Source organism: Epinephelus moara, chromosome 17 (genome assembly GCF_006386435.1).
Source record: "Epinephelus moara isolate mb chromosome 17, YSFRI_EMoa_1.0, whole genome shotgun sequence".
In the NCBI taxonomy this organism is placed as follows: Eukaryota; Metazoa; Chordata; class Actinopteri; order Perciformes; family Serranidae; genus Epinephelus; species Epinephelus moara.
The window spans coordinates 34598049-34622010 of record NC_065522.1 but is presented as its reverse complement, the minus strand read 5'-3'; the positions used below and the strand labels follow the sequence as shown (position 1 = coordinate 34622010).

Here is a 23962-nt window from a genome sequence, read left to right as displayed (position 1 = left end):
AACATTGTTTTGGTATAATTGAGCAAAAATTTTATATCCTCTAAGCATAATGTAAATCAAGTGGTCTGAGACAAACAATAGGTTTCTGCACCTCACCATGGCTCTGTGTTCAGCCTCTAAAGAATCAGTATCGTGCCGATGTGCATCAACCAATCAAAGGTCAGCTCAGACCACTGCGTTCCTATTGGCTGTTCTACTGCATATGCGCGTTCCTGTGCTGCCGGCAGAAGGAGAGAGCAAGTGGCAATGGCAAACAGTGTACCAGGTAAAATAGCTATTCCAGCATTGGCTACAACTGCCTACACGGCTAAACCCAAAAAAAGGAAGACAGAACTCGGTTCCCCGGAGCCCCGGAGGGAGGGGAAGGGTGAGGTGGGGCCGGGCCCGGCCAGAGGGCACGAGGGTCGGCCGTGGGAGCGGAGCGAGGGCTCTCCGCGGAGAGCGAGAGCCAAGGCTCGGGAGTATGTGCGGGTCCACGAGGGAGAGATGGGGCGGGCTGCTGCGCGGAGAGGGAGAGCCGAGCCTCGGGGGTATATGTGCGGGGCCGTGGGGAGAAGGATGGGGCGGGCTGCTGCACGGCGAGGGAGAGCCGAGGCTCGGGAGTATGTGCGGGGCCGTGAGGGAGGGATGGGGAGGGCTGCTGCGCCGTGAGGGAGAGCCGAGGCTCCCAGAGAGGGAGAAATAGAACCAAGTAGGATAAAATGCTCGCGTGGTCGTCTGGTAGGAGGGGCTCAGTGCGGAGACTAACGAAACCTAACTCAGATGAGACTCAAAAATCAACCGTTTTCAGGCTTTCTACCTACTGCAGCTTTAACAAAGCAGTTTTTATTATTTCTGTACATAGTGTGGTCTGATAGCACCTGTCGCAGTGGTATGATACAGCGTCAGGTTGAAAGGCTACCATAATATAAGGAGCTGAAGATCCCTATATAGGGTGGTGGAAAGGTCCAACAAACCCTGGACTTTCACCCTGGAAGACAGTGTTTACTTCCTGTATGAATATAATAAGTAACCATGATTTCTTTTAAACCAAATCATGTTTTTTGTTCTTTAAGACAAATAACATACACAACATATAGCAACACACAGAACAGTACACATATACATATCTGGGGGTCATGTAGTCATGGCTAAGCCTCCCTCTGGCCACCAATTTAGACTTGCTGATTCCCCCAAACAAGTACCATAACGTTTACACATATTCAATACATACACACCAACACACATCTCCGAAAATGATGTAATACATAAACAGGCAAACACATGCTGAAACACATAACCTCACAAGCACACACCCAAATGTGCTTTACAAAGGAGTATGTACAGAGGTGGGTGAGCAGGCAAGTAACAGCATAAAGTTTAGGATAATAAAATCATAATATTAATAGTTGTATTGATCGCAATAGTAATGAAAGGAAATATTCATATAAAGATTTCATACAAAATTCTTCATCAGCATTCACCAGTCTAGGCCAAATCTGATCCACCGGGCATAGGACCATGTGTTTCTGTTGACATCTGAGCGCTGGTTACGGCGTCCAGGAAAGTAACATATGAGGAAACCTAGTGCATAATAGTAGACGTGAAAGTCCACTGACAAAGTGGGGATATATGACAGCTTGGGGTGAGAACCAGTGATGGCCAAATGAAGCCTCATGAACCACTTTCTGTATTTTCTGACCCCACCAGGCACTCTTGGTTTGAAGAAGCCATTTAGTGGCTTCAGAAAATAAAGACAGTGATTCATGAGGCTTCATTTGGCCATCACTAGTGAGAACGTGTTGACAGAAAACATAAAGGTAACATATTTTCTCTCCTCTTGTTTCTAGTCCCCCCCGACACACACACACACCACACACATACGCACTCACACCACCACCCCCACCCCCACCCCCACTTCTTCTCAATGTCAACCCACACCCACGCTTTTTGATTCACACTAACTCACTCACACACAATATGATTAAAAACAAGTCCCACTCTGCCCTCTGCTGTCAGTCAGCCTCATATCACACCATGTGCATGTTTACTTGAGCTGCCGAGCCACTTTGACAGAGAGATCTATTACTACTGTTCACATTTTCCTCTGACACAACTTCCTTGTTTCACCCACTTATGTGTAACTGTAGATAACAGCAGATAACAAGTCCAAAGTTCAGGTCATAAATACACAGACTGAAAGAAAACGAAAGTGCATTGCAAGGACACACAAACACACATATTTTTTCATTCTCCATATATCAAACCAACATTGACCTTTGACATCAGACAGTAAAAATAAGTCACTGATGATTAGAAGTTTTTGATTGGCCCAATTTCACCCGATACTTCTAGGCTAGAAGGTAGGATGCAGATACTGACAGTGAATTTTAAACACTCTGTTTCTTATTTACAGTAGCTTAAAAGAAAACAACTGTATCAATACAAAATAGTCACATTCATAAAACAAATCATTTTAGGTTTGTAAAATTAATATGACTCTAAATGACACAAATGGTAACTTAAGTTTGATAGAGAGAAACAATAAAGTCATAACACACGTTTTCTATTTACAGAGGGTGTGGGGCAAAAGCACTGTTGGTTGAGATTCAGGCTGTTTTATTCTGGACTTTGACCGCGCAGCCTACTTTTCACTGCGTTGAGGCAGCTCTGAAACACACCGAAAAGGTATGTAGGATCCTAACATGAAAAAAATACGCTTTAATGGATTATTTTGTGATTTATTTTTTTACCATGCTATTACTGTTGCTATTTATGGCCTGTTTTTAGATTGGTAGCCAAACTGCAATCTTTGTCTGCAATCATCTTCGATACATATCTGTTTGTTCAGTAGCACCAATCAGTTGCTTATGACTTTAAACGAGGTTGATGTCTGTCATTGTGTACAGTTATGAACTTGCATATAGAAAGCAAATGTGATTTACAAAAACACAATGATGAATACAAGGGCAAAATCAAATGAGACATAATGTTTTTGAGAATAAGAGTCCATATGATTTAGATTTTACACCAAATAAGCTGGATGATAGATTTAAACTCTGGACAAACATCCCTATCTAGTATTATACAGACAGATGGAATTAGATGCTAGTAAAGCAGCCGGTAAATATTTTATTTAACTATTTATGAATGCATTTAAATCAGATATTAAAGAGGGGTCATCTCTTGACTCTATAAATCTCTCCACAGTCTAAAAGTTTACTCAACAAAATATCTAAGGTCAGATGGGAAAAGGAAGGAGACAGAGGAGTGGCAAGATACTGGGTATTTCAATGCAAGGGCACTTAATCTCATGCGTGATAAGAATTTCGCTCACAAGTCAGTCTTTAGACGCTTTTCTTGACTAAGACTGATGACTTTCTCCCTGATTTTGTGTTTAGATGGACAGATACAATTTCAGAGTTTAAAAAAACTCCCTGCGTTGCAGAACCAATAGTAAATCCGCAGGGCGGTCCTTCGTTGGCTCACTGAACATAAACATAGTCCGACTGCGTTAAAAGTTTTAAACAAAGTCGCTGTACGTGTCCATTTCCACAATCTTGTGGACTGAGCACACGTTTGATAAAATGGAGTTAAATCTCTCGGCATCCATTTTCAAGCTCTCTGTGTGTTTGTTTCCTTGCGGACGAGAAAAGGGGGAGCGCACATTTCCGGGAGGGCGTGTCCTTTTCAAAAATGCAAGAGGCGTTGCTTTGTTGCCGGCCATTTTCTCTGGTGTGTTAAACACACTTTAGAAAGGAGTGTCCCCAGACTATCAATAATGGCAGTTCTCAATGCTGGAGGAACGGTGGCTGTCAAACTGCAAACCACTACCATGTGCTCTGGGATTGCCAAAATATGTAGAATTACTGGTAAATAATGCACAAAGCAATACAATCCATCTTTAGTATGCATATACCATTAGATTTCAAAGTTCTATATTTAGGCAATATCCCCCTTCAGTAAAAGGTATCGGCAAATACTTAATGAGTATATTGCTGGCAGTAAGGAAAAAGGCTCTGACCAGGAAATGGACGATGCACGTTGGCAACTTGGCCATACTGTAAATGACTGAGTAGATGTAACAATGGAGATTTACATGATGGAGAAAGTTACTTTCTTTGGACACCTAAAGATGGACATCGGCATAACATCGGCAGTGACGGCACTGTCGTTGTTTACTCGCCTTTTTTATTTTTGTGCGAGTCGTAAGCAAATGGTGATCAATAAATACAAAGCAGACAAAGACTACTTACCTATTTGTAGTGCTAAATATTAATTATTGGAATAAATTTGTTGGAATAATCACTGGCGCGCGAACCTGTCCAACCTGGGCTTTGGGTCCAAACTCACATATTCTTCTTTGGGGTTTATTTGGAGATTTGCAAACAAGGTGCACTACTGCCACCAACTGTTCAGGTGTGGTCTGTATTTTGATGGGAGAGCTGCGACTGCTGCACGACGCGTCTGTTCGGTTTTGGTTGTGGTATCTCCAGCAGTGATTTTCGTCCATTGCGCTACTTCACATCGAGAGCAACATCACAACACAGCTGTCACCTGAGACCATAGTGGACGTATACGCAGGGCGCAAACACAGACGTTTACTTCTTCACTTGGACATTTCGCAATGTAAGTTAAAATCTGCTTTGCAATTTAATGTCTGTGGTGTTTATTTAGCATTTATGAGTTTTAATGCACTGTTGTATGTAAAATTGTTATGCTTCACCCAGTGCGGCAGGGTCAGATCTCGAAACTGTCTAGGCCTGTAGTCGGATTTTTTTGCCCCCCCCTGGCACCGGGGCCGATTGCTCTGAGACAACAAGGGAGGCTGAACTTCCCCTAAAATTTCATAGAAGAAATGGTCAAATATGCACTATTGAATTTACATTAAAATAAGAATTTACATTGCATTAAACATGCGCTGGATGATGTTCAAACGTCAGCTGTTTATCACCAGTTTTCAAACGTGACCTCCCTGTCATACATTCTCGTGTCAGCACGGTGGACGCGGAGCCTTCAAGCATTCCTATGAGACAGCGCTGAGCAGGTTTTTTTCATGCAGCAAAGCGAGACGGTCATTGGATAAATGCGACAAAATCGTCACTTCCAGGGAGGCTCAGCTTCACTGGGACCTGAGTGGTAGGCATTAGAGGATGCTCGGTGTCTGCATGATGATTGGAGGAATTGTCTAAGAGGCTGAACTCCCTTGTGATTGACAGCGCTTTTGAAATACACACCGGCATCGTCGTATTTCGAGCTCAGTCCCATGCGGATATTTGCGAGTTGAGTCTCCTGACAGAGTGCCGTCCAGAGTTCCTTATTTCCATAAGCCATATAGCTCTTTTTCACCATTTTAAACCCATCTTAAAATCTTTGAGGTGTGTGTTGCTGTGGTTCTAAGGCATGAGTGTGGTTGAAAAATGGCTTCAACTAAATGTTCCTTTTATAAGTTACTGCCTCGCTACAATATGACACATTTTATGATGTAAACTTAAAGTGAGCTTCCCCTGTTAGAAAGACCAGCAGCCGCCACTGCCTGGCACGAATCTCAAACTCCGCCTATGCTCTGAAACCTGACTTTGTTAAGATAACTAAAGGAACATATTTAACTTTTTATTCATTAACTTTTCTTTTTTCTCTTCTGTGTCCTCTCCCATGTCCAGATATTGCATTGTAAATGCAATTTGCGAAGCCAGACTGCTACGAGCATTTTATTCACTCTGTTTTATTTTATTTTATTTCAGCCTTTATCTCTACTTCACTGGTTGNCAAGCATTTTATTCACTCTGTTTTATTTTATTTTATTTCAGCCTACTGAATTTTATTCAGCCTATCTCTACTTCACTGGTTGTGTGTAGTTTTATTATGGCCCTTTTTTCACAGTCTTCCTTTGAAAATGGACAGAAATAGTGTATGAGTCAATCTACATAAAAATGAGGGTGAGAGGCTTTTAGTTATTTATTTATTATTTAATTTAATTTGATCTAATTTAATTTATTTACAAATCATTTGTTGGTTTTCGCTCTCTTTTTCACTTAACTGCATGTTCATGCTGTTTTGCTTGCTTAAGTTACCAATACAATATTATATCACATTGTTAAGGAGTTAAAAAAAACAACACCACTGTGCTCACAGACAGAGAGATATTTTAGTTTAAACTGGTGTCACATACTTCACAGTTGACTTATTTTCATTTCCAGCACACCAAGATGACTCACATGAAGGACAGACGCCTTGTGACATCTCAGCTCATTGACTTCAGAGGATTGATCATGCATCCTGCTGTGGTCTTCTTTCTCCTAACACACTCTGGTGGAGGTAAATTACACACAAACAGACAGGAAATCATTATCAGAGTTTCAATATAATACCGTAAGAAATCATACAGTAAAAATAATGGTAATGTGATGCACTAAAACATGAGATGCACCACAGAGCATGACAAGAAGTCATTCCTGCCTGTGGCCATCTTGATTTACTGGATGTAAACTTGGGCTATAAGCCTGTCAGTGGCTGGTTATTTAAGCTGACAGTCAACCATCTTCAAAATGCATTTTGGTGATTCCAGAACTTTCTCAAGCACTAACACACAGCAGTGGAGACACACTGTAAACCTCAATCCATCCATGATGCTAAATTTTAATGCAAAGTTTACACCAATGCCCCGGATTGTCAAAATGACATACAAACTTCATGATCATTAAACACAAAAACTCAAACCTTGTGAGCTTGACTTTTTTTTTATGTTAAGTGAACAATTTAACGTTAATTTGACAAAAATATATAAAGCTGATTTCACCTAATTAGTTTATGGCCAATAAACAAAACTATCATTGTGCATTTAACATATTGTGGTGGGGATTAATAGGTGGAGTTTCCCAGCATGCCATGAGACAATGTGTTTAAGGGCATAAGACGAAGAAAACTGTGTTTAAATATGTTCTAGATCACTCATGTTACCCATTAACCCATTGTGCAGTGATGTATTTCCCAGTGATTCTAATAGGTTACAGCTAATGCTGTGGTGAAAGTTATCGTGCGCCATGAATAAGTCGTGTACACAATCAGTGACCTCCCAAGGTCCAACTGCACTAGTGGCCATCAAACATTTCAACTCCTCTCTCAGAGCAACACATCCTCACTCTGACCTTGTCAAATGTGGATGTTTGGTCGTGGACTTTCTATGTCAAGATATGATGTGCAATGAACCCTGGCTGACATTGAAAAAGTTAGCAGCAGGCAGTGACATTTAGCTTGTTTAAACAGATATGTTTTGAGGTTGGATTTGAAAGTGTCCAGGGATTGAATATTTCAGATATCAGGTGGGAGGGAGTTTGAGAGGTGGGGGGCTGAGCAGCTGAAGGCTCTGGACCCCATGGTGGTCAGGCGGGCTGGAGGGACAGTGTGGCTGATTGAAGAGGAGGAGCTGAGAGACCTGCTTGGTGTGTGGATGTGGAGGAGGTTAGTAAGGTATAGAGGAGTGAGGTTATGGATGGCCTTGAATGTGAGCAGTAGGGTTTTGAATTGGATGCGGTATTGTATGGGAAGCCAGTGGAGTTGATGGAGGACAGGAGTGATGTGCTGGATGGATGGTGTTCTGGTGATGATCCGGGCAGCAGCACATTTGCGTTTTCCGTGGTTAGGGTTAGACAAAGAAAGGACATGGTTGAGTTTAGATAAAAAGAACTGGGTTTAGCTTTTCAATCTTACAGGAAGAGAACACTGGCCTCCACGTAATAAATCAGTGATTGTTGGATCCATCCACCAGACCTCCTGTCCACCTTAACCTTCGTTGATGTCCCATCACCATTAAACAACTGCAACCAGCTGCATATCATGCCGACTTGAAAAGACAGCTTAGACAGCTTTTTCTGTCAGTGTCTGACACTGGAAGTCACTGACCATGCACCGGAGTGAGACCGGGCTGCTTAGAGTGTCACTCTGAATCAATAATTTTGGGCCTTGGACTTATTTTACACCTCAGCAGTACCTAAAACAGCTATCATAGATTTTTTTTATGTGTAGTTCTATCCAATCATGCTACTTAACATGTTTTTTCTGTTGTGCATTTTCCCTCTCCATCAAAGTGGCGAAATGGCTTGAAGATTTTACCCACCACTGCCAACAATTTACCCACATTTGGTGGGTGGCTGGTGCTAATATCAGACCCTGCCAGTAGTTACTGGTAATGCTGCCTACAGAAAATAGCCACACACTCACACTCTCAAGTTGGATATGACAAATATGTAGAGTGGTGGTAGTGGAATATTACAAGAATAGAGTATTGAGAAATAATGGGAAATTCAGTGTGCTGTTTCCTGTCATTTCTACCTGTGGCCACAGTGGCTAATGTAGAAGGCAGTTAGTCAAAGCAAAAGCCAGTTACATACTGTCTCACTTTTATATAGGTGTGTTAATTCGTCAGTACTCACTGATTTAAAGAAAGCTGAGAGTAAGCTATTGCTGTACTAATGTTATATTGAACTCACAACTTTAAAAAGGAGTACAAGTGGGAGTTAACAAAACAGAAATGTTTTTTGTCTCCTTAGGTCAGTCTCAGGTGATCGGTACATCTTAGCCAATAGTGGCAATGGTTGGTGATGACGCCATTTTGCCATGTCATCTCAACACTGCTGTGGATGCTACTAACCTGACTGTAGGGTGGGTGAGACCTGACTTTGAACCAAGAATTGTCCATTTGAGGCATGACGGTGTGGAGCACCAGCTTGAGGAGCATAAACTATACATGGGGAGAATATCACTGTCTACCAACAAACTGAAGTGTGGAGACATTTCACTGAAACTCTCCAAAGTAGGACCTTCAGATGCTGGGACATACAGATGCTTTGTTCCCAAATTTAAAATAGAATCTGTGGTCGTGCTCGCTGTCGGTAAGTTAACATATATTCATTGTGCACAACAAAAAGCTACAATGATCCATGAAAGGTATAAATGTGTTATACAGTGATGCAGTCAATGCTGGGGTAGGCAGAAATCTGGAAAATGCAAAAAATAAGGCAGAATTGTGGTGGGGAATTGAGGCTGCCCTGTACCCTCGCACTGGGGTTGTGCTGGCAGGATTGGTGCTGCTGCAACAGCTGATTGGGAGTCGGTGTGATGCAGTGTGATTCAAGGCTCTCGCTAACTTTAGCTACAAAAAGAAGCCAAAGAAAAGGATAAAAAAAAGAATAAAAAATATTGTATGGAGGATTCAGAATGCCTGACAAATGTACATGTGGTAGATTGTAACTAGAAAGGGATAAAGAATGACAGCTGAAAAGAGATTATCTTGGTGTTTTTAAGCCCTCAGACAATGATGAAGTCGAAATCCTGGATCAGTAACTGCGCTAAATCGGATGCCAGCAGAAATTTGCATGGACACTACTATTCAGATGCACGGAGAGAAGGTTATGTGCAGGTTTAGTTCTCACTGTGTATTGTTCCAGTGACACATGAGCTGCCCAGATGCTATCCAGACCTAACAAGTTGTGTTGACTTCAGGGCCATATGCAGCAACCAGAATGGCACTTGGGTGGACCCAAAAGGGTGCTTGTGCTGATCAGAGAAATACATGTCCTAACTAAAGGGATACTTGGAGTGACCACAGAATTATTAGTGATCACAGATCACTTGGACTGATGGCAGTGGCACCTGGATTGACCACATGGGTATTTGGCTCAAGCAGAAAGGGAACTGGGCCAGCAAGAATAGCACTTTAGTTGACCAGAGCAATTGAGCCAAGAAGACTGACCAGAGGGACATTTTGACTGACAATAGAGTACTTTGATAGACCACAGGGACATTTATGCCCAAAGAAAAGTATTTTGGCCAATTGCTGCTGACCAGATGTGTACATGACCTGAACAGAATAGTCCATTGGCTGACCAGAGGAGAACTTGACCATAAGGGACTTTGACCAATCAAGGCCAACCAGAAGGTTCTTGGACTGACAAGAAGGGTACTGTTTATGGCTGATCAGAGGGACATTTGGGCTAAACACAAGGCAGTTAGGTGGACTCAAGGGTACTCATGCCAAGCAAAGGGTACAGACTGGCACTTGAACAGACATGAGGAGGGGCACTTGGAATGATTACAGAGGCATTTTGGTTCACCAGAAACCAGTACTTCAGCTGATCAAGGGGCATTTGGGCAGAGTATAGAGTCAGGGTACCATTGTGAAGCACTTGGGCTGTTATTTTAGGTGGAAATGGATGATTGCTGTGCCTTATCGGGGTATAAAGATCTTGGTTCAAAGATTCAACAAGGGCATTACCAATCAGGTTAGAATGGTAGACATTTATCCCCACTAAGAATTATTTTTAGGTTGAAAAAGGTGTATAGACTGTATATTGAGTGACAGAAGCGTATCTTTATTGTTGTGACTTAACTTTTATTCTTTCTAAGGTTCTGTCTCCTCACCTGATGTAAGGATTTCCAAAGTCAGCAATGGAGTGGTGTTACAGTGTGAGTCTGCAGGCTGGCATCCAGAGCCTGAGGTGTTGTGGCTGGACGGTGAGGGAAAGCTCCTCTCTGCTGGACCTACAGAGACAGTCAGAGGTCCTGATGACCTCTATACTGTCAGCAGCAGAGTGACTGTGGAGAAGAGACACAGCAACAGCTTCACCTGTAGAGTCCAACAGAGGAACATCAACCAGACCAGAGAGACACACATCCAGCTTCCAGGTAGAAAACATGACGTGTGAGTTACTAATGTTACCACTTTGTTATAGACAGTTAAAGTCTTCTTTTATAAACGTATCTGTGTTTTATGATTTCAGAATATCTCTTCATGGCCCAGTCTAATGCTGCTCGCATCATCATCTGCTTGATTGTGTGCATCCTGTCTGTTGTTGCAGTTGTATTCATTGTTTGGAAAATGGGACAAATAGAAAAAAGTAAGTAACAAATGTATTCCTTTTTTCCATACCTCTAACTACGCAAATCTCTTTTATGGCATTTTTACATGAATTACAATTAGAGGCAACAAAATCGTGTGGTTGGGTTTAGTACAAAGAACAGGGTTTGGCATTACAATCTCACGGGAAATGAATACCTACCCCTCAGGTGAAAATCGGTGGTTGTTGGATCCGTCCACCACCTCTCCCACCTGCCCTATTCAGACTTCTGCTGCCTTAACTTTGGTTGTTGTCCGGCTGCATTCCCCCCTGATGCCACTGGGCACCATTAAACAATAACGGTGACCGGCATGCTAATGTGAAAAGACAGCTTTATTTGTCGGTGTCAAACGCCGGAAGTCACTGACTGACAGAGTTCTACAAATTTAGAGTGAGACTGGGTTAATTTGGTCATCCAGTTTCATTTATCAAACGCCTTTCAAATAAAACTGTCTAAAAAACTAAAAAACAGTCTATGATTACAGCCTTTGTCTCAGCAAAGGGAAACACTGCAAGAACAAAACAGGTTTTAACTTCAAACTTAACACATGTATCTTCTTTTCACACAGAAACCTCAGACGGCAGCACAGAACTTCAGCATCTGATGGGGGGAGGATTCAGAGAGAAGCTCATGACAGGAAGGGACAATGCAAAGGCAAAACTTGATGAAGAGTTACAAAAGAACAAGGGAGAACTGCAACATGTACAACAGGTGATTACAACACTGATGGGCCAGAAGGAAGATCTGAAGAACCAGAGAGAGAAACTCATCTCACTAATGCGGGAGGACAATGCAGAGAAAGAAGAGAATGAGAAGGACCAGGAAAATATAGGATTCATGGAAAAAAAGACAGAAAAAAAGAAGAAACTTGAAAAGATCAAAGACGATGTGGAGAAGAGAATGAAAGAACATGGTGACCTGTTAAAGAAAACACAAACACTACTAAAGATAACAGAGGAGATGAATATTCAAATGTCAGACAGGAAGGAAAAACTACAGGCTAATAGGGAGCAAATAAATAAAAACCTGACAGAGAGAGAGAAACAGAGAGAACTTCAGTCAGAGCAGCCAGAGAGAGAAGAGGAAAGGAGAGATACAGTATCTGCTGATCAATCATGACATCATTTCCTGTTCAAATCACACAAAGTGTAAACATTCAGAAAATCCGAGACATTCTTTTTAGATCTGTAGTGTCATCAGTTTAAGCATCTACCTGGTTATTCCAAAGCAGATATAAACACCATGCACTTCGGTCCATCTATTCTCTGAACACATCCTCCAGGTCATGTGACGAAAGAAACAGTAACATGTGACAAAGATGAGCAGAGCAGGTTGCTGAACTTTTCTAAATTTTAGCTCAGCACTCAAAGTGTCTTTATAGGTATTATTGTCTTTCTCATTGTTGGGTTGCATGTTGTTGTCTTTTTTATTTCACTGTGCTATAATCTTACTTTGGTATATTTGTTGTAACTCCACAGGAGACTGTCCTTTACTGACGTAAATAAAACTAGAATTATACTTTGTAATTTTTTGTTCTACTAATTTTTTTTTTCTGATGATTGCTGCTATACTATTATTTTTGCTGCATTTGTTGTAAATTAATTTGTCGCTGTCTAGAAGTAATGGGTTTGTACAACATGTGTAAACAATACTGAATAATTTATGAAACTTTGGATCAGTATTCTCCAAGAGTTTTTCTTTTATTAATGGCCCAAGTTAAGTGTTTTATTCTTAAAAACCATAGTTTGAGAGGACTTGGGACATTAAGGAATTTAATTAAAGCTGTGTTACCTAAATTGTGTTGTTCAGTTTCCTTTGGATTAGTGTAAACTCCGCCCTCTGGTGTTGAGATCAGCTCACAGCTGAAACAGGAAGAAACCTGTTGACCTGCAGCATAATCAGTCAATCAATCAGTCGTTTCTTATCAACATTCCCAAGACAACGGAAAATCAAATCAAATGTGCATATACTTTTTTTCTTTTTGCAGACACAGGTGCTTGTGTTTTATGGTCTAGAAATATTTAATTTTATTATCCTGAAATTGTATTTAATACAGGATTATGTTAACTTTTTCTGTTTTGTGATGTTTTGTGTCTAAAGGAGGTTGATTAGACCTTATTGAATACATTACATTATAATGTTTGAAGATAATTTGGAATGAAGGGTTTGAATTATTGAATGTGATTTATTATTAAATTCTAGGCTGCCAAGAGTAAATAAATAGTAGGTGACACAAACGAGAGGTCATGTACTCTTCAAATAAGTGAATAAAGTGCTGCATAATGTAACAACATTATCTGAAGTGGTTTAAGGCTTCAAGCCACTGAACAGTGTTCAGATAGATAGAGGGATGCTCTTATTGCCCAGTGCATTATATTGCAAATATCCACCTCAATCAGATCTAGTGTACAACATACAGGTGCATCACCATCATTTAGAATATCATAATAAGTTCAATAGTTTTTGTCATATATATATATATCTATATATATAGCCTGTATATATATATAGTTTCTACACCACCTAACCTCTTGTAACTTTATTGGGTCATGAAACAGCCACCTGCATAACGTTAAATAACGTTACTTTGGGGAGCATGGCACTGACTTAATGAGCTCACATCATGCACGATTAGCCAGTAGGCTAGCTTTCAACCCATTGTGTCACAGCTAAAGCTTCTAACATTAACGTTGCTTAGCTACAACTTAACTTTTTTTTCTAAAAAAATAATAAAACCTGTCATTCACTCATCTCGTCTGTCAGCTAGCAGTATCGTCGTCTTCCTGTCAACTGAATTCAAGTTTTCCGTGTTCCGCTGATACATCAGATAACTTCCTGCGTGTCGTTTCAAAATAAAAGCTGTCTGGTGTGTTAATATTTTTACCATGCTGTTTGGGGCTTGTTCTGTTTTTTTCTCTTTGAAATTTTTACCGAGGTCTGGACCTCGGTGACCTCATAGCTGGCCATGAGAGCAAACTGCTTATAAAAGTAGCTTCTGTTCTTGCAGTTCCAACACTGTGTTTAACCCTTTAATATTTGATGTCTTCAAGCTTTGATACTTTTCACATGTAGTTAAGTTTATTTGTCTGTTTTACTAACTGTTTGAACTAAAACATTATTTTTCAATGAGCTATGTAAACAATATAAACTGTGGTTGACCTACTCTCAGTGACCAGTAACCTCAGTTTATGATAATGTTTAGTCTAGGTGCAATATTCTGAAGTCCACATCAGTGGTTGTTAAATGTTTGTGACTACACTGAACAAAATCACAGGATTTCAGAGGAAATCTAATTTGGGGAGACTGACTGTGTTGATAAAGCTTTGTGCATCCTCTCTTTTGATTGGTTGCTGACATATTTTGACCATGTCATTTTGGTCATGAAACACGTAAAATAAATAAAATAAAATATAAAATATTATATTGATTATTTTGATTATATCTGAAACTTTTTTCCCCTAGAACTCCAAGATGATTTGCCAGACTCTGACTGATGGACTGCTCCTTAACAAGCTCAGTACTTTGGTTTCTCAGCGCACTGTGATCCTTCTTCTACTGACAGTCTTTTACAGAGGTAACAGACACATTTACAGCAGCACTGGATGAAGCCTGTATGAAAGAGGAAAAACAGCAAAAAAAAATTCAGGGAGTCAGGTGTGATTGCAAGATTTAAAGGGACAATTTATCCCAAATCAAAAACATATTTTGTCTTACTTTAAAGTGCAATTTATTGTTTTGGTGTGAGTGGTCGAGTATTAGAGATATCTACTGCAGAGACGTCTGCCTCCTCTCCAATAAAATGTAAATACAAAGAAACTTGGGTATGTGCTCAAAATATAAATATATATATATATATACTAGTCCATACCTGTTGGTAGCTTTGTCACCTTCTACCTATGCCAATCCTCAATGCCTATGTGCAGTTTCACATAGATTGACCACGTCAGTGAGTAGAAAAATGTGGGACAGACAGAATGACCTATTAAATCAAGCCTCACTATATACATTGTACTGTTCCTTCATACTTCCATACATCAGTTACTGTGTGGACGTGAGAGAGAACCTACAAATTCACTTTTTATCAAATTAAGAACACCAAAATTCCAAGATCTGGTTGATTATAAAATTATTCAAATCATGCACAAAGCAAGAAATCATCAATTACCTGTCAGTGTCCAAGAGTTGTTCCAATTGAGAGAAAGTAAACATAACATCAGAGGAATACACATATTCAAGAAACCACCAATCAGAACAACTGCAAAACTTCATTGTCTTTCAACCAAGGGTATAAACTTATGGAACAGCAGTAACAGTGAGATAAAAACATGTGAAACCTTAACTAAACTAAACTGTTTTGTAAATTGCGTTTTGTCTTGCTGGAGGGTTGTTTGTTTGAAAATTCCAGTGTATTTGTCTGTTATTGTATTATATCTTGAAAATCGAACTTTAAGGTTGTTGTTTTTTTGTGTTGTTTTTTTTTTTTTGTATATATATATTTTTTTTAACTTAAATTGCACACATAAAATATAAGGGGGTAGGACTAGAAAAGTTTTTTTTTACTTCTTCTTACCTCTTTTGAACATGACCAATATCATTTAAGTTGTTTATTATTTGATTCTGCTTTGCTTGTTTTGTTTTGTTTTATGTCGTATGCTTTATTTTGTTTGACTTTTTGTTTCTTTTAACATGTTCAATAAAATCATTCAATTCAATGGCTGACTGACAGAATGACACACTGACAGTTTCTGTGATTATGTACAGCATACCATACCATGACTTAGTCATACCAAAAATTAGAAAACACCAACATTGGTCCACAGGGGGAGCCACAGCGATCGGTCGCATTTTAGCCATTTTGAAGCATTTTTCTGTTGTTATAGCGCCACCCAGTTGCCAATTAGAGTTAAATTTCTCCAGTCACCTTGAGGCGTCCTGTTCTACATATCTACCAAGTTTAGTAAAAATCCATATGGCGGTTAGGCCTAGATAAGAAATGAGCTCTCTAGCGCCCCCATTTTGTTTGATGGGGTCAATAATGGAGGGGTCCCCTCAGATTATGTGTGGTCATATGCCTACAAAGTTGCGTGGTGATGGGTGAAACCCTTGAGATGTTATACACCTTTATGTGATGAGCCACGCCCTCCGCAATATTCATTGCCTTATAGAAGCTCAGTTTTAGTAAGTTTTCCAACTTTTGCCAAGAGGGAACTTTAGATATTGGTCCCTAGATTATGTTCACCCAGTTTCATGCAGATCGCTCAAACTTCCTAGGAAGAGATCCATTTGAAGTGTTTTTCAAAAAATTCAAAATGGCGGAAAATCTATATAAGCGGAAGTTATGGGTTCTTGAGGCAAATGTGTTCCTCATGAGGAGAGGCATCTCTGTGCAAAGTTTCATGTCTCTACGACATACGGGGCATGAGATATGCCCATTCAAAGTTTGACATTTCAATGGGTTGCTATAGCGCCCCCCTTTGGCCAATTGATGTAATATTGCTTCATTGGCATCCTCCCATGACCCTCTACCACTGTGCCAAATTTCACATGGATTGACCAAGTCAGTGAGGAGAAAAACGTGGAACAGACACACACACACAGTTTTCGTCATTATATAGTAAGATATATAAAGTTAAAAGTAAAAAAATAACATAAAAAAAGAATATCTCAACAGCAGAAATCATGAGCTGGTTACGCAAGATAATCTGCAGACCTTGTTTTCTTTCTACTGAACTACACCTACCAACTGAATCACTGTTCAGAAGGAAGTGTGCATCTAACCTGTAATGATTGCTAGGTAAGCTAGCAGTACCAATTTATTGGTAGGATGGACAATGAAATATAGGTAATCTGCATTTGTTTTTATTGAGTAACCGTGTCATGATGAGACATTGCTGTTGAGGGTATTTTTGTTTGTTTGTTTGTTTTTTGGCACTTTGAACACAACAAGCCGAGTGCCATCTAGTTAAACAGAATTATATAGCACTTCTCTGGTCTTCCGACCATTCAAAGTGCTTTTTACACTACATTCACCCATTCAACCATACAAGGTGCTACCTCCTACTCAGTAACCATTTACTGGCATTCACACACTGATTGAACAGCTATAGGGAGCAATTTGGATGCTTTGACCTGCAGGCTGGTGGAGCCGGGGACTGAACTTGTGATCATCGGATTAGTGGATGACCTGCTCTACCTCTAAGCAACAGCTGCCCCAAGATCCATTATATTAGAGAGAAGGCAGACATCTTTACAGCTGATATCTCTAACACTCGGCAGCTCACACCAAAACAATCTAGACTGATACATAACGCTACAGGTAAAAGGAAAAATGTGTAATTCTGATTTTGGGGAGAACTGTCCCTTTAAAATGTGTTGTGTGTCTTTGCAGGCCAGTCTCAGGGGGCTAGACCTTCTTGAACAATAGTGACATTAGTTGGTGAAGACGTTATCTTGCCGTGCCACCTGGAACCTGCAGTGGATGTTGTTTCTAAGAGTGTGGAGTGGGGGAGACTTGACCTGGAACCAAGATTTGTCCATGTGTGGCATGAAGGTCAAAACATTCTCAGGAACCAAAACCCATCTTACAAAGGAAGAACATCAGTGTCCATTGAGAAACTGAAGCATGGAGACCTTTCACTGACACTGTCTGCAGTCAAACTCTCCGATAATGGAATCTATAGATGCTACTTTCCCCCACAGAATAAAGAATCTACTGTTGAGCTTATTGTTGGTGAATAGGCATAAGATTTGAAAAATTGCACAATATTTCTATAGGTTACTAATAACTTTTTTCAGAACGCTGCTTTGCCCTCCTGAAACCAGCAATATTTTCTAGCAAGCTTACCACAAACACTCGACCCACAGGTAATCCCACTGTGAGTCGACCCGTGCATCAGTAATCCAATTAGTTGCCAATCTAGGACATAAAGATTTACACTGGTCCCCTTGGCTCCTCACCGAGACATCCCAAACCAATTCAAAGAATGAGTACAGGGGCCATTGCAGGCAAATACCTTAGTCTGCTGGTACCCCTCTTCTTCACCACAGGAGGACTCTACAGTGCAGAATTTTGCTGCATATATGAATGAAAATGCATACTCATTAGCTCCACCTACTTAATTCCTACTTGGTCTACCATGTCTACCAACTGTATGATAGTCCTGCCATCGTGATGTGAATGAAAGTTGCTAAACAACCTTGCTTGATTAACCAAAATTGTGTGGCAGGTCACATACATTATATTTTGAAAGATGAGTAACAAACAGACAAAAACTAATTCTTTAATATCAGATTTGGGGATTTTCTAAGACCTCTAGTTTACTGTCACCACTGGAGTATTGGTGAGCCTTGTAACAGCTGTTAAATATGTTATCAGGAGAGGACATCTAACACTGTTTTTATACAACAGAATGGCATTGAGAGTTTTTATCTGTATGATGTAGAATTGTCCCTATGTAGTGCATTGTATATACACGTGTTAACATTATTTTTACTTTTCTTTCCTATTATCAGGTTCTGCTCTCTCACCAGTCATAGCAGGCACTAAATCAAACAGCAGTGCAGTGGTGTTACAGTGTGAGTCTGCAGGCTGGCATCCAGAGCCTGAGGTGTTGTGGCTGGACGGTGAGGGAAAGCTCCTCTCTGCTGGACCTACAGAGACAGTCAGAGGTCCTGATGACCTCTATACTGTCAGCAGCAGAGTGACTGTGGAGAAGAGACACAGCAACAGCTTCACCTGTAGAGTCCAACAGAGGAACATCAACCAGACCAGAGAGACACATATTCAGATGTCAGGTGATATTTTCCCCCCAAATATGATGATTTTTGATCAACAACAGCTGATATGTGTTTTTCTTTAACTCCTCTCTTGTGTGTTTTATCATTTCAGCTGATTGCTTTGAGGCCTCGTCTTGTTCTGCTGCTCGTGTCAGCATTCTCGTGGTTATGTTCCTCACTTTTATTTTTGCAGCGGCCTTTGTCGTGTGGAAATGGAGACAGCACAAAATCAAAGGTAAAATACTGCAGCTCTGTGACTGTGATGTGAACAGTCAAACACAAGATGTCACTGGTGACTACATGTTAACAAACTCATATTTGTAAGAAGAGACAGTAAACTCAGGTTGTGTTTCATGGGAACATCAACATATGTCATACAATAATTTAATACAGAAGTTAAATTATTAAAAAAAAGTATGAGTACACACTGGTGACCTGTGCTAGGATTGGCTTCAGCCCCCTGCAGGGTGAATGGAAGTACATATACATTGTTAAGACAAAGTTTGACTGACTTTGAGAATTTTGTCATGAAACACTGTTTATGCAGTAAAATCTTCCTATAAAAGAATATAAATTATTGCTTTAGGTTTTAACTTCACTTATCTGTTCTTTCTATGTGTGTTGTTCACTTTCACACCTTCTCTCTACAAATTCAACTCTGCCTAAAACATTTCGCACATTTTTATGTTCACACAGACACAAAGATGAACTGTGATGCTGAGAGAGCAAAGACAGAGACGGAGCAGCTCATAGCAGAATGCAAGAAAATGGAGGATTTGGAGGAGAAAAAGGCAAAACTTGAAGAAATGTTACAGAAGAATGAAGAAGAAGAGAAAGACTTGGAGCAGGTGGTTAAAACACTGATGGAGAAGAAGAGAAAGACTTGGAGCAGGTGGTTAAAACACTGATGGAACAGAGGGAGACGCTGAAAGAACAGATAGATCAAACAGAGCATCAAAAGGATGACATGGAGAGAAACATTGCAGATATTGAGAACAAGCTTCAGTCAGTGGAGAAGATGGCAGAGAGTGACCGATACCATGAGATGAAGAGCATTGTGTTAACGGCCAAAAATCAGTTGAAGGGTAGGAAACAAGAAGATCATAAACTTCACGTGGAAACACAGAGACTACTGACTATGACAAACAGTTTGTTAAGTAGAATGACAGACAGGAAGAAGGCAGCGGAAAACTACAAGGAGAAAATCAGTGAGGAGCTGGAGGAGATAGAGAAACAACAAGAGGAGATTCTGAGGAAACTGTAGTTTAGTTCATAGTTTATTGGATAAGGACATCACAGTAGCATTACAAATGTACCTTTATGTAACCCTCAGCCTTTAGAAAATACATGCACACAAAACAAACAAAAACTAAATTGTAAATCCATTTACAAAATACATCCACCAATACTTTGCCAAAGATACAGCCAAAAATAAACACATACAAAACATCCCCATATCCATACATAATTAACATACATAACTAACCATAATCTAATACCTCTATTAGGAACATTAAAATTGGGCTGCACTGACAATTCAGTTGGTACACTTTCACAGTTTTGCTCCTTGAACAGAAAAGACTGATTGTCCAAATGTAATGCAATGCAACAGAAAAGACTGATTGTCCAAATGTAATGCAATGCAACAGTTAGCGTTTGTTGAAGCCGTTGTGTTGACTCTGCTGGTGTGCTGGTGTCTTGTGTCAAATTCATGAAGCAGAGAGGGAGCATGTTCATGGAGGCATTTCAAAATAAGCTTTAAGTTGGAACAGATTCTGAAACTTTCAGAGCTTAACATATTGTGTTTTTTAAAGATGTGACAATGGTGCCACCTTGATATCTCAAGAGCACAGCAACTCGCAGATGACATTATGTACATAAAGAAAGTTACATAGGTTAGGTTAAGGCAGGTAAAGTTGATGTGTCTAGGTTAAGGAAGAAACAAAACAAAAACATGGCATCAATATACCTTAAAATAACTCAAAGCTGCCTTGGTTTCACAAAGTACCAAACACCACTCTCTTAAGAGAAAGTCATGTGTTGAATAGTCTTGTGTTTTTTGATACATCTACCACCAAAATCAAATTGTGGTGCATTAATTTTCAGTACATGTTCAAACAGTGCATGAGAACTTAAGCTTTCTGTGTGGCCCTCCCTTCTTTATTGTGGCCTAAACTAGCAAGTCTTCAGAGTCCTTTGGATTGAATCAACTGAGAAACGTGGAATAATAAAAACATTGTTATTCATCATTTTTCTTGATGACATAACAAAGAAGCATTTCACTTACAATTTCATGCAGGTGGAGGCTCTGAGATTTTATTACAGCCCCCACTCATTGATTTATTGTGTCAACACACTGGTTTCTGCTGCAGTCAGTTACAGAATATAATGATTGATATGAAATAACCTGAACATACAGAAGAACAAAGAAGACAGAAATATAATCTGACTCTGATGAGAATGATTAAACGTACATGCATACTTGTGCGCTCTGACATCAACCTCTGAGATACAGGAGAACAAGAAAATGAACATCAGTTCTCCATCTTTCCACAGTGTGGCAGTCTCACAGAGCCAGATCTATCTCCACAGCGCTGTGTCAGCACCAGAGAAAGGGCTGCAATCATCTATTATGTTTCTGATATATACAGTATATATATATGGGAGGAAAACACTGCGGATTGCTTTTGCTTCTTTAAACCAATCACAGTCGTCCTGGTACAGACTTTCTTCATCTCCCCCCACCCCTTCAAGTGGTTCTGTCCATGTGGTGTCAGAGGTCAAGCAGAAAGAAACAAATGAAATAAAGACAGAAAGAGCAGAGTTGAGTCTGAAATACAAATGAAACGGACAAAGGACAACAACTGTAAAATGTGAAAAATTGCCAGGGCCGAATTTTGTTCCCAGTTCGACCCCATGTCGTCATTAACAGTAAAAATCTGCACTCAGATTCAGGTGAGGTCCAGGTGGAGGGTGGAGGAGGTGGTTGAGTGCAGAGCAGAAGGAGTGGAGGAGTTTCAGTGTAGGAGGACAGAGCAGTCATTGATACACTGATGATGATACTGTCAGATCCAGAGGAACACACAGGGATGATGGTGGACTTCACATTGTGTCTGACAGTGGAGCTGATCTCAGAGCAGTTCAGGCTGCAGCACTGAGAGTCATCACCACCTGTGATTCCTGTCAGTCACTGCTGGATGAAGCTCTCCTCTCCACTCTACCTCCCAGTAACATGGTCCAGTCAGAGTCTCCCTCTGGATCATCAGGACACAGCTGATCCTCTCAACACATCCACCGTCCTGTTTATCAAACTGCAGTTTACTCCCAGCTGATGAGAGAAGAAGACAAGAGAACCAGCTGTCAGTCAGTGATGCAGCACATCCAGTATAAAGACCAGTAGGGACTTCCTGTTCAGAGCAGAGTGGAGCGGCTGTGTAGCGTAGTCGGCTTCCTTCCAGCTCTCATGTTAACGTGTTGGAGTGAACACACTGAGCTGGAAGCTCACAGACCTGCAGAGACTTTGGGCATCAAGTCTGTTTACTCTGCAGATTTCACTCAAGTACACAGTGTAAATAAACTGCTGAGAGTCCTGAACGCATCATGGCTGCACAAACAGAGGGATTCACTTTAATGATGGATTTACTGAGTCTGTTAGAACAAATGACTGATGGACAGATATATCATGTTAAATGTTCTACATGTTCATCCAAAGACTGAACAGCAACACATCAGCTGTGATTACTGGACTTCAGCAGAGGTTCTGCTCTGTATAAAGAACACATGGTTACTAAATGTAATGATGGTTCTATAAAATAAGAGCCAGTGATTTGTAGGCTTCAGTCAGACTGATCTCAGAGCTGTGACAAAGATGAAGACAACAAACACTTTAAAGAGGACATATTATGCTCATTAACAGCTTCATATTTGGATTCTGGGTTTCTACTACAACCTGTTTACATGCTTTAATGTTCAAACTAGAATTACCGCCTCATAGTTGTATGCCTTATAAAGAAATCTTAGCTTCAGTAGAAAAAGCCGTTGAACACAGGGTATTCACAACAGTCTGAAGTCTGAGGTTTTTGTTCACAGGGATTACTTTTACATACATTTACCTCATTATCTGAAACTTTGGCCACATTTAATACCAACATCCTTCATTGTAACACTATAGGCTATATAAAACACACACACACACACACACACACACACACACACACACACACACACACACACACAGAAACAGGAAAGCATAACAGGTCCCCTGTTATCAAGGTCAGATTTGATGGTGTGACAGTTTGATGAAGGAGGACAGCTGTCTCTATACATGTTGTGATGCTGTCAGCTGTAATCCAGCTTCACTTCCTGTAGACATGAACACAACAACAGTCGTCTTCACATCAACTTAAACACATGATCTCAACAAGCTTCTTTCTGATCTGATTGGCTGACTGTTCTCTCTGTCTGTCTCTCTGTCCTCTCCTGAAGACTGTCACCATTCCCTTCTTTGAGCCACTGAGAAGGTCTGAGGTTTACAGGAAGTACTGGATCTTTGCTCTGATACTAACTGTGTTTAATATAATACTGCTGAAACCAGCATGGACCCACTCCAACCCTCTACTGACCTCAGAGTCTCCAGTTTACAGTGTGGACTCCCCTTCAGATCACACAGCAGCTTCACATCTGAATCCTGCAGCTTGTTGAAGCTCAGGTCCAGCTCTCTCAGATGGGAGGGGTTGGACTTCAGAGCTGAGGCCAGATAAACACAGCTGATCTCTGACAAACTGCAGTCCCTCAGTCTGAATAAAGAATAAATGATGTAAATAAAAATCATTAATAAAACAATCAGATGTGTTCAGGTGTTAAATGTGTAGCTCAACATTACTTTGTCCTGATCAATGAGCTTTGCCCTAAACTGAGTAGAGTGACTTTGTCATTGTGTTATTGTGGGTCATCATGATGTCAGCCTTCTACAGATAATCCAGTTATTTTTCTGCTGAAATCAAAGTTATGTTATGCAGGATTGTTGGTTACCATTTGTAAACATGTTCAACAGCTCAGGTGAAGGTAAAAGCCAACCCCAGATTCATTCTTGTTTGGCATTTCTTCTCACTATATTTGCATTTCTTTCAGTGTTGTATCTCTCTGATTCCTGCTGCTTACAGTCTGGCATCTGGTCCCCACCTTTTTATAAAGCCCTGAGCTCACCTGAGCGCTGTGGGGGTACACGCCCAGAAACTTCCCAAACACAGACAATAAGAAGAAAGTAAGAAAACACAGGCAGAGGGCAGAGTCTCTGCAGATAAATACACCA

The 23962-nt window shown here is 40.4% G+C and overlaps 3 protein-coding genes across 4 annotated transcripts in view; 1 reads left to right on the top strand and 2 right to left on the bottom strand.

The window, feature by feature from the left end:
* LOC126403821 (butyrophilin subfamily 3 member A2-like) overlaps window positions 1-12947 on the top strand; it is a 37783-nt gene extending 24836 nt beyond the window's left edge. The window contains exons 1-6 of one of the 2 annotated variants that reach the window (XM_050066621.1): window positions 2648-2667; window positions 6180-6297; window positions 8529-8870; window positions 10384-10662; window positions 10758-10874; window positions 11444-12947. In XM_050066621.1, the coding sequence (XP_049922578.1) occupies window positions 8570-8870; window positions 10384-10662; window positions 10758-10874; window positions 11444-11994 (1248 nt within the window). In that variant the 5' untranslated portion in view covers window positions 2648-2667; window positions 6180-6297; window positions 8529-8569 and the 3' untranslated portion in view covers window positions 11995-12947. Of the gene's footprint in view, window positions 1-2647; window positions 2668-6179; window positions 6298-8528; window positions 8871-10383; window positions 10663-10757; window positions 10875-11443 lie in introns of those variants that run through there. The other variant, XM_050066620.1, reaches the window with a different exon arrangement.
* LOC126403907 (carcinoembryonic antigen-related cell adhesion molecule 20-like) overlaps window positions 1-23962 on the bottom strand; it is a 128696-nt gene that overhangs the window by 38527 nt on the left and 66207 nt on the right. The window lies entirely within an intron of this gene.
* LOC126403857 (ribonuclease inhibitor-like) overlaps window positions 20265-23962 on the bottom strand; it is an 8270-nt gene continuing 4572 nt past the window's right edge. Inside the window, exons 2-3 of the mRNA XM_050066674.1 lie at window positions 23274-23447; window positions 20265-21979 (exon numbers count right to left, since the gene is read on the bottom strand). Of these exons, the coding sequence (XP_049922631.1) occupies window positions 21970-21979; window positions 23274-23447 (184 nt within the window). The 3' untranslated portion in view covers window positions 20265-21969. The remainder of the gene's footprint in view (window positions 21980-23273; window positions 23448-23962) is intronic.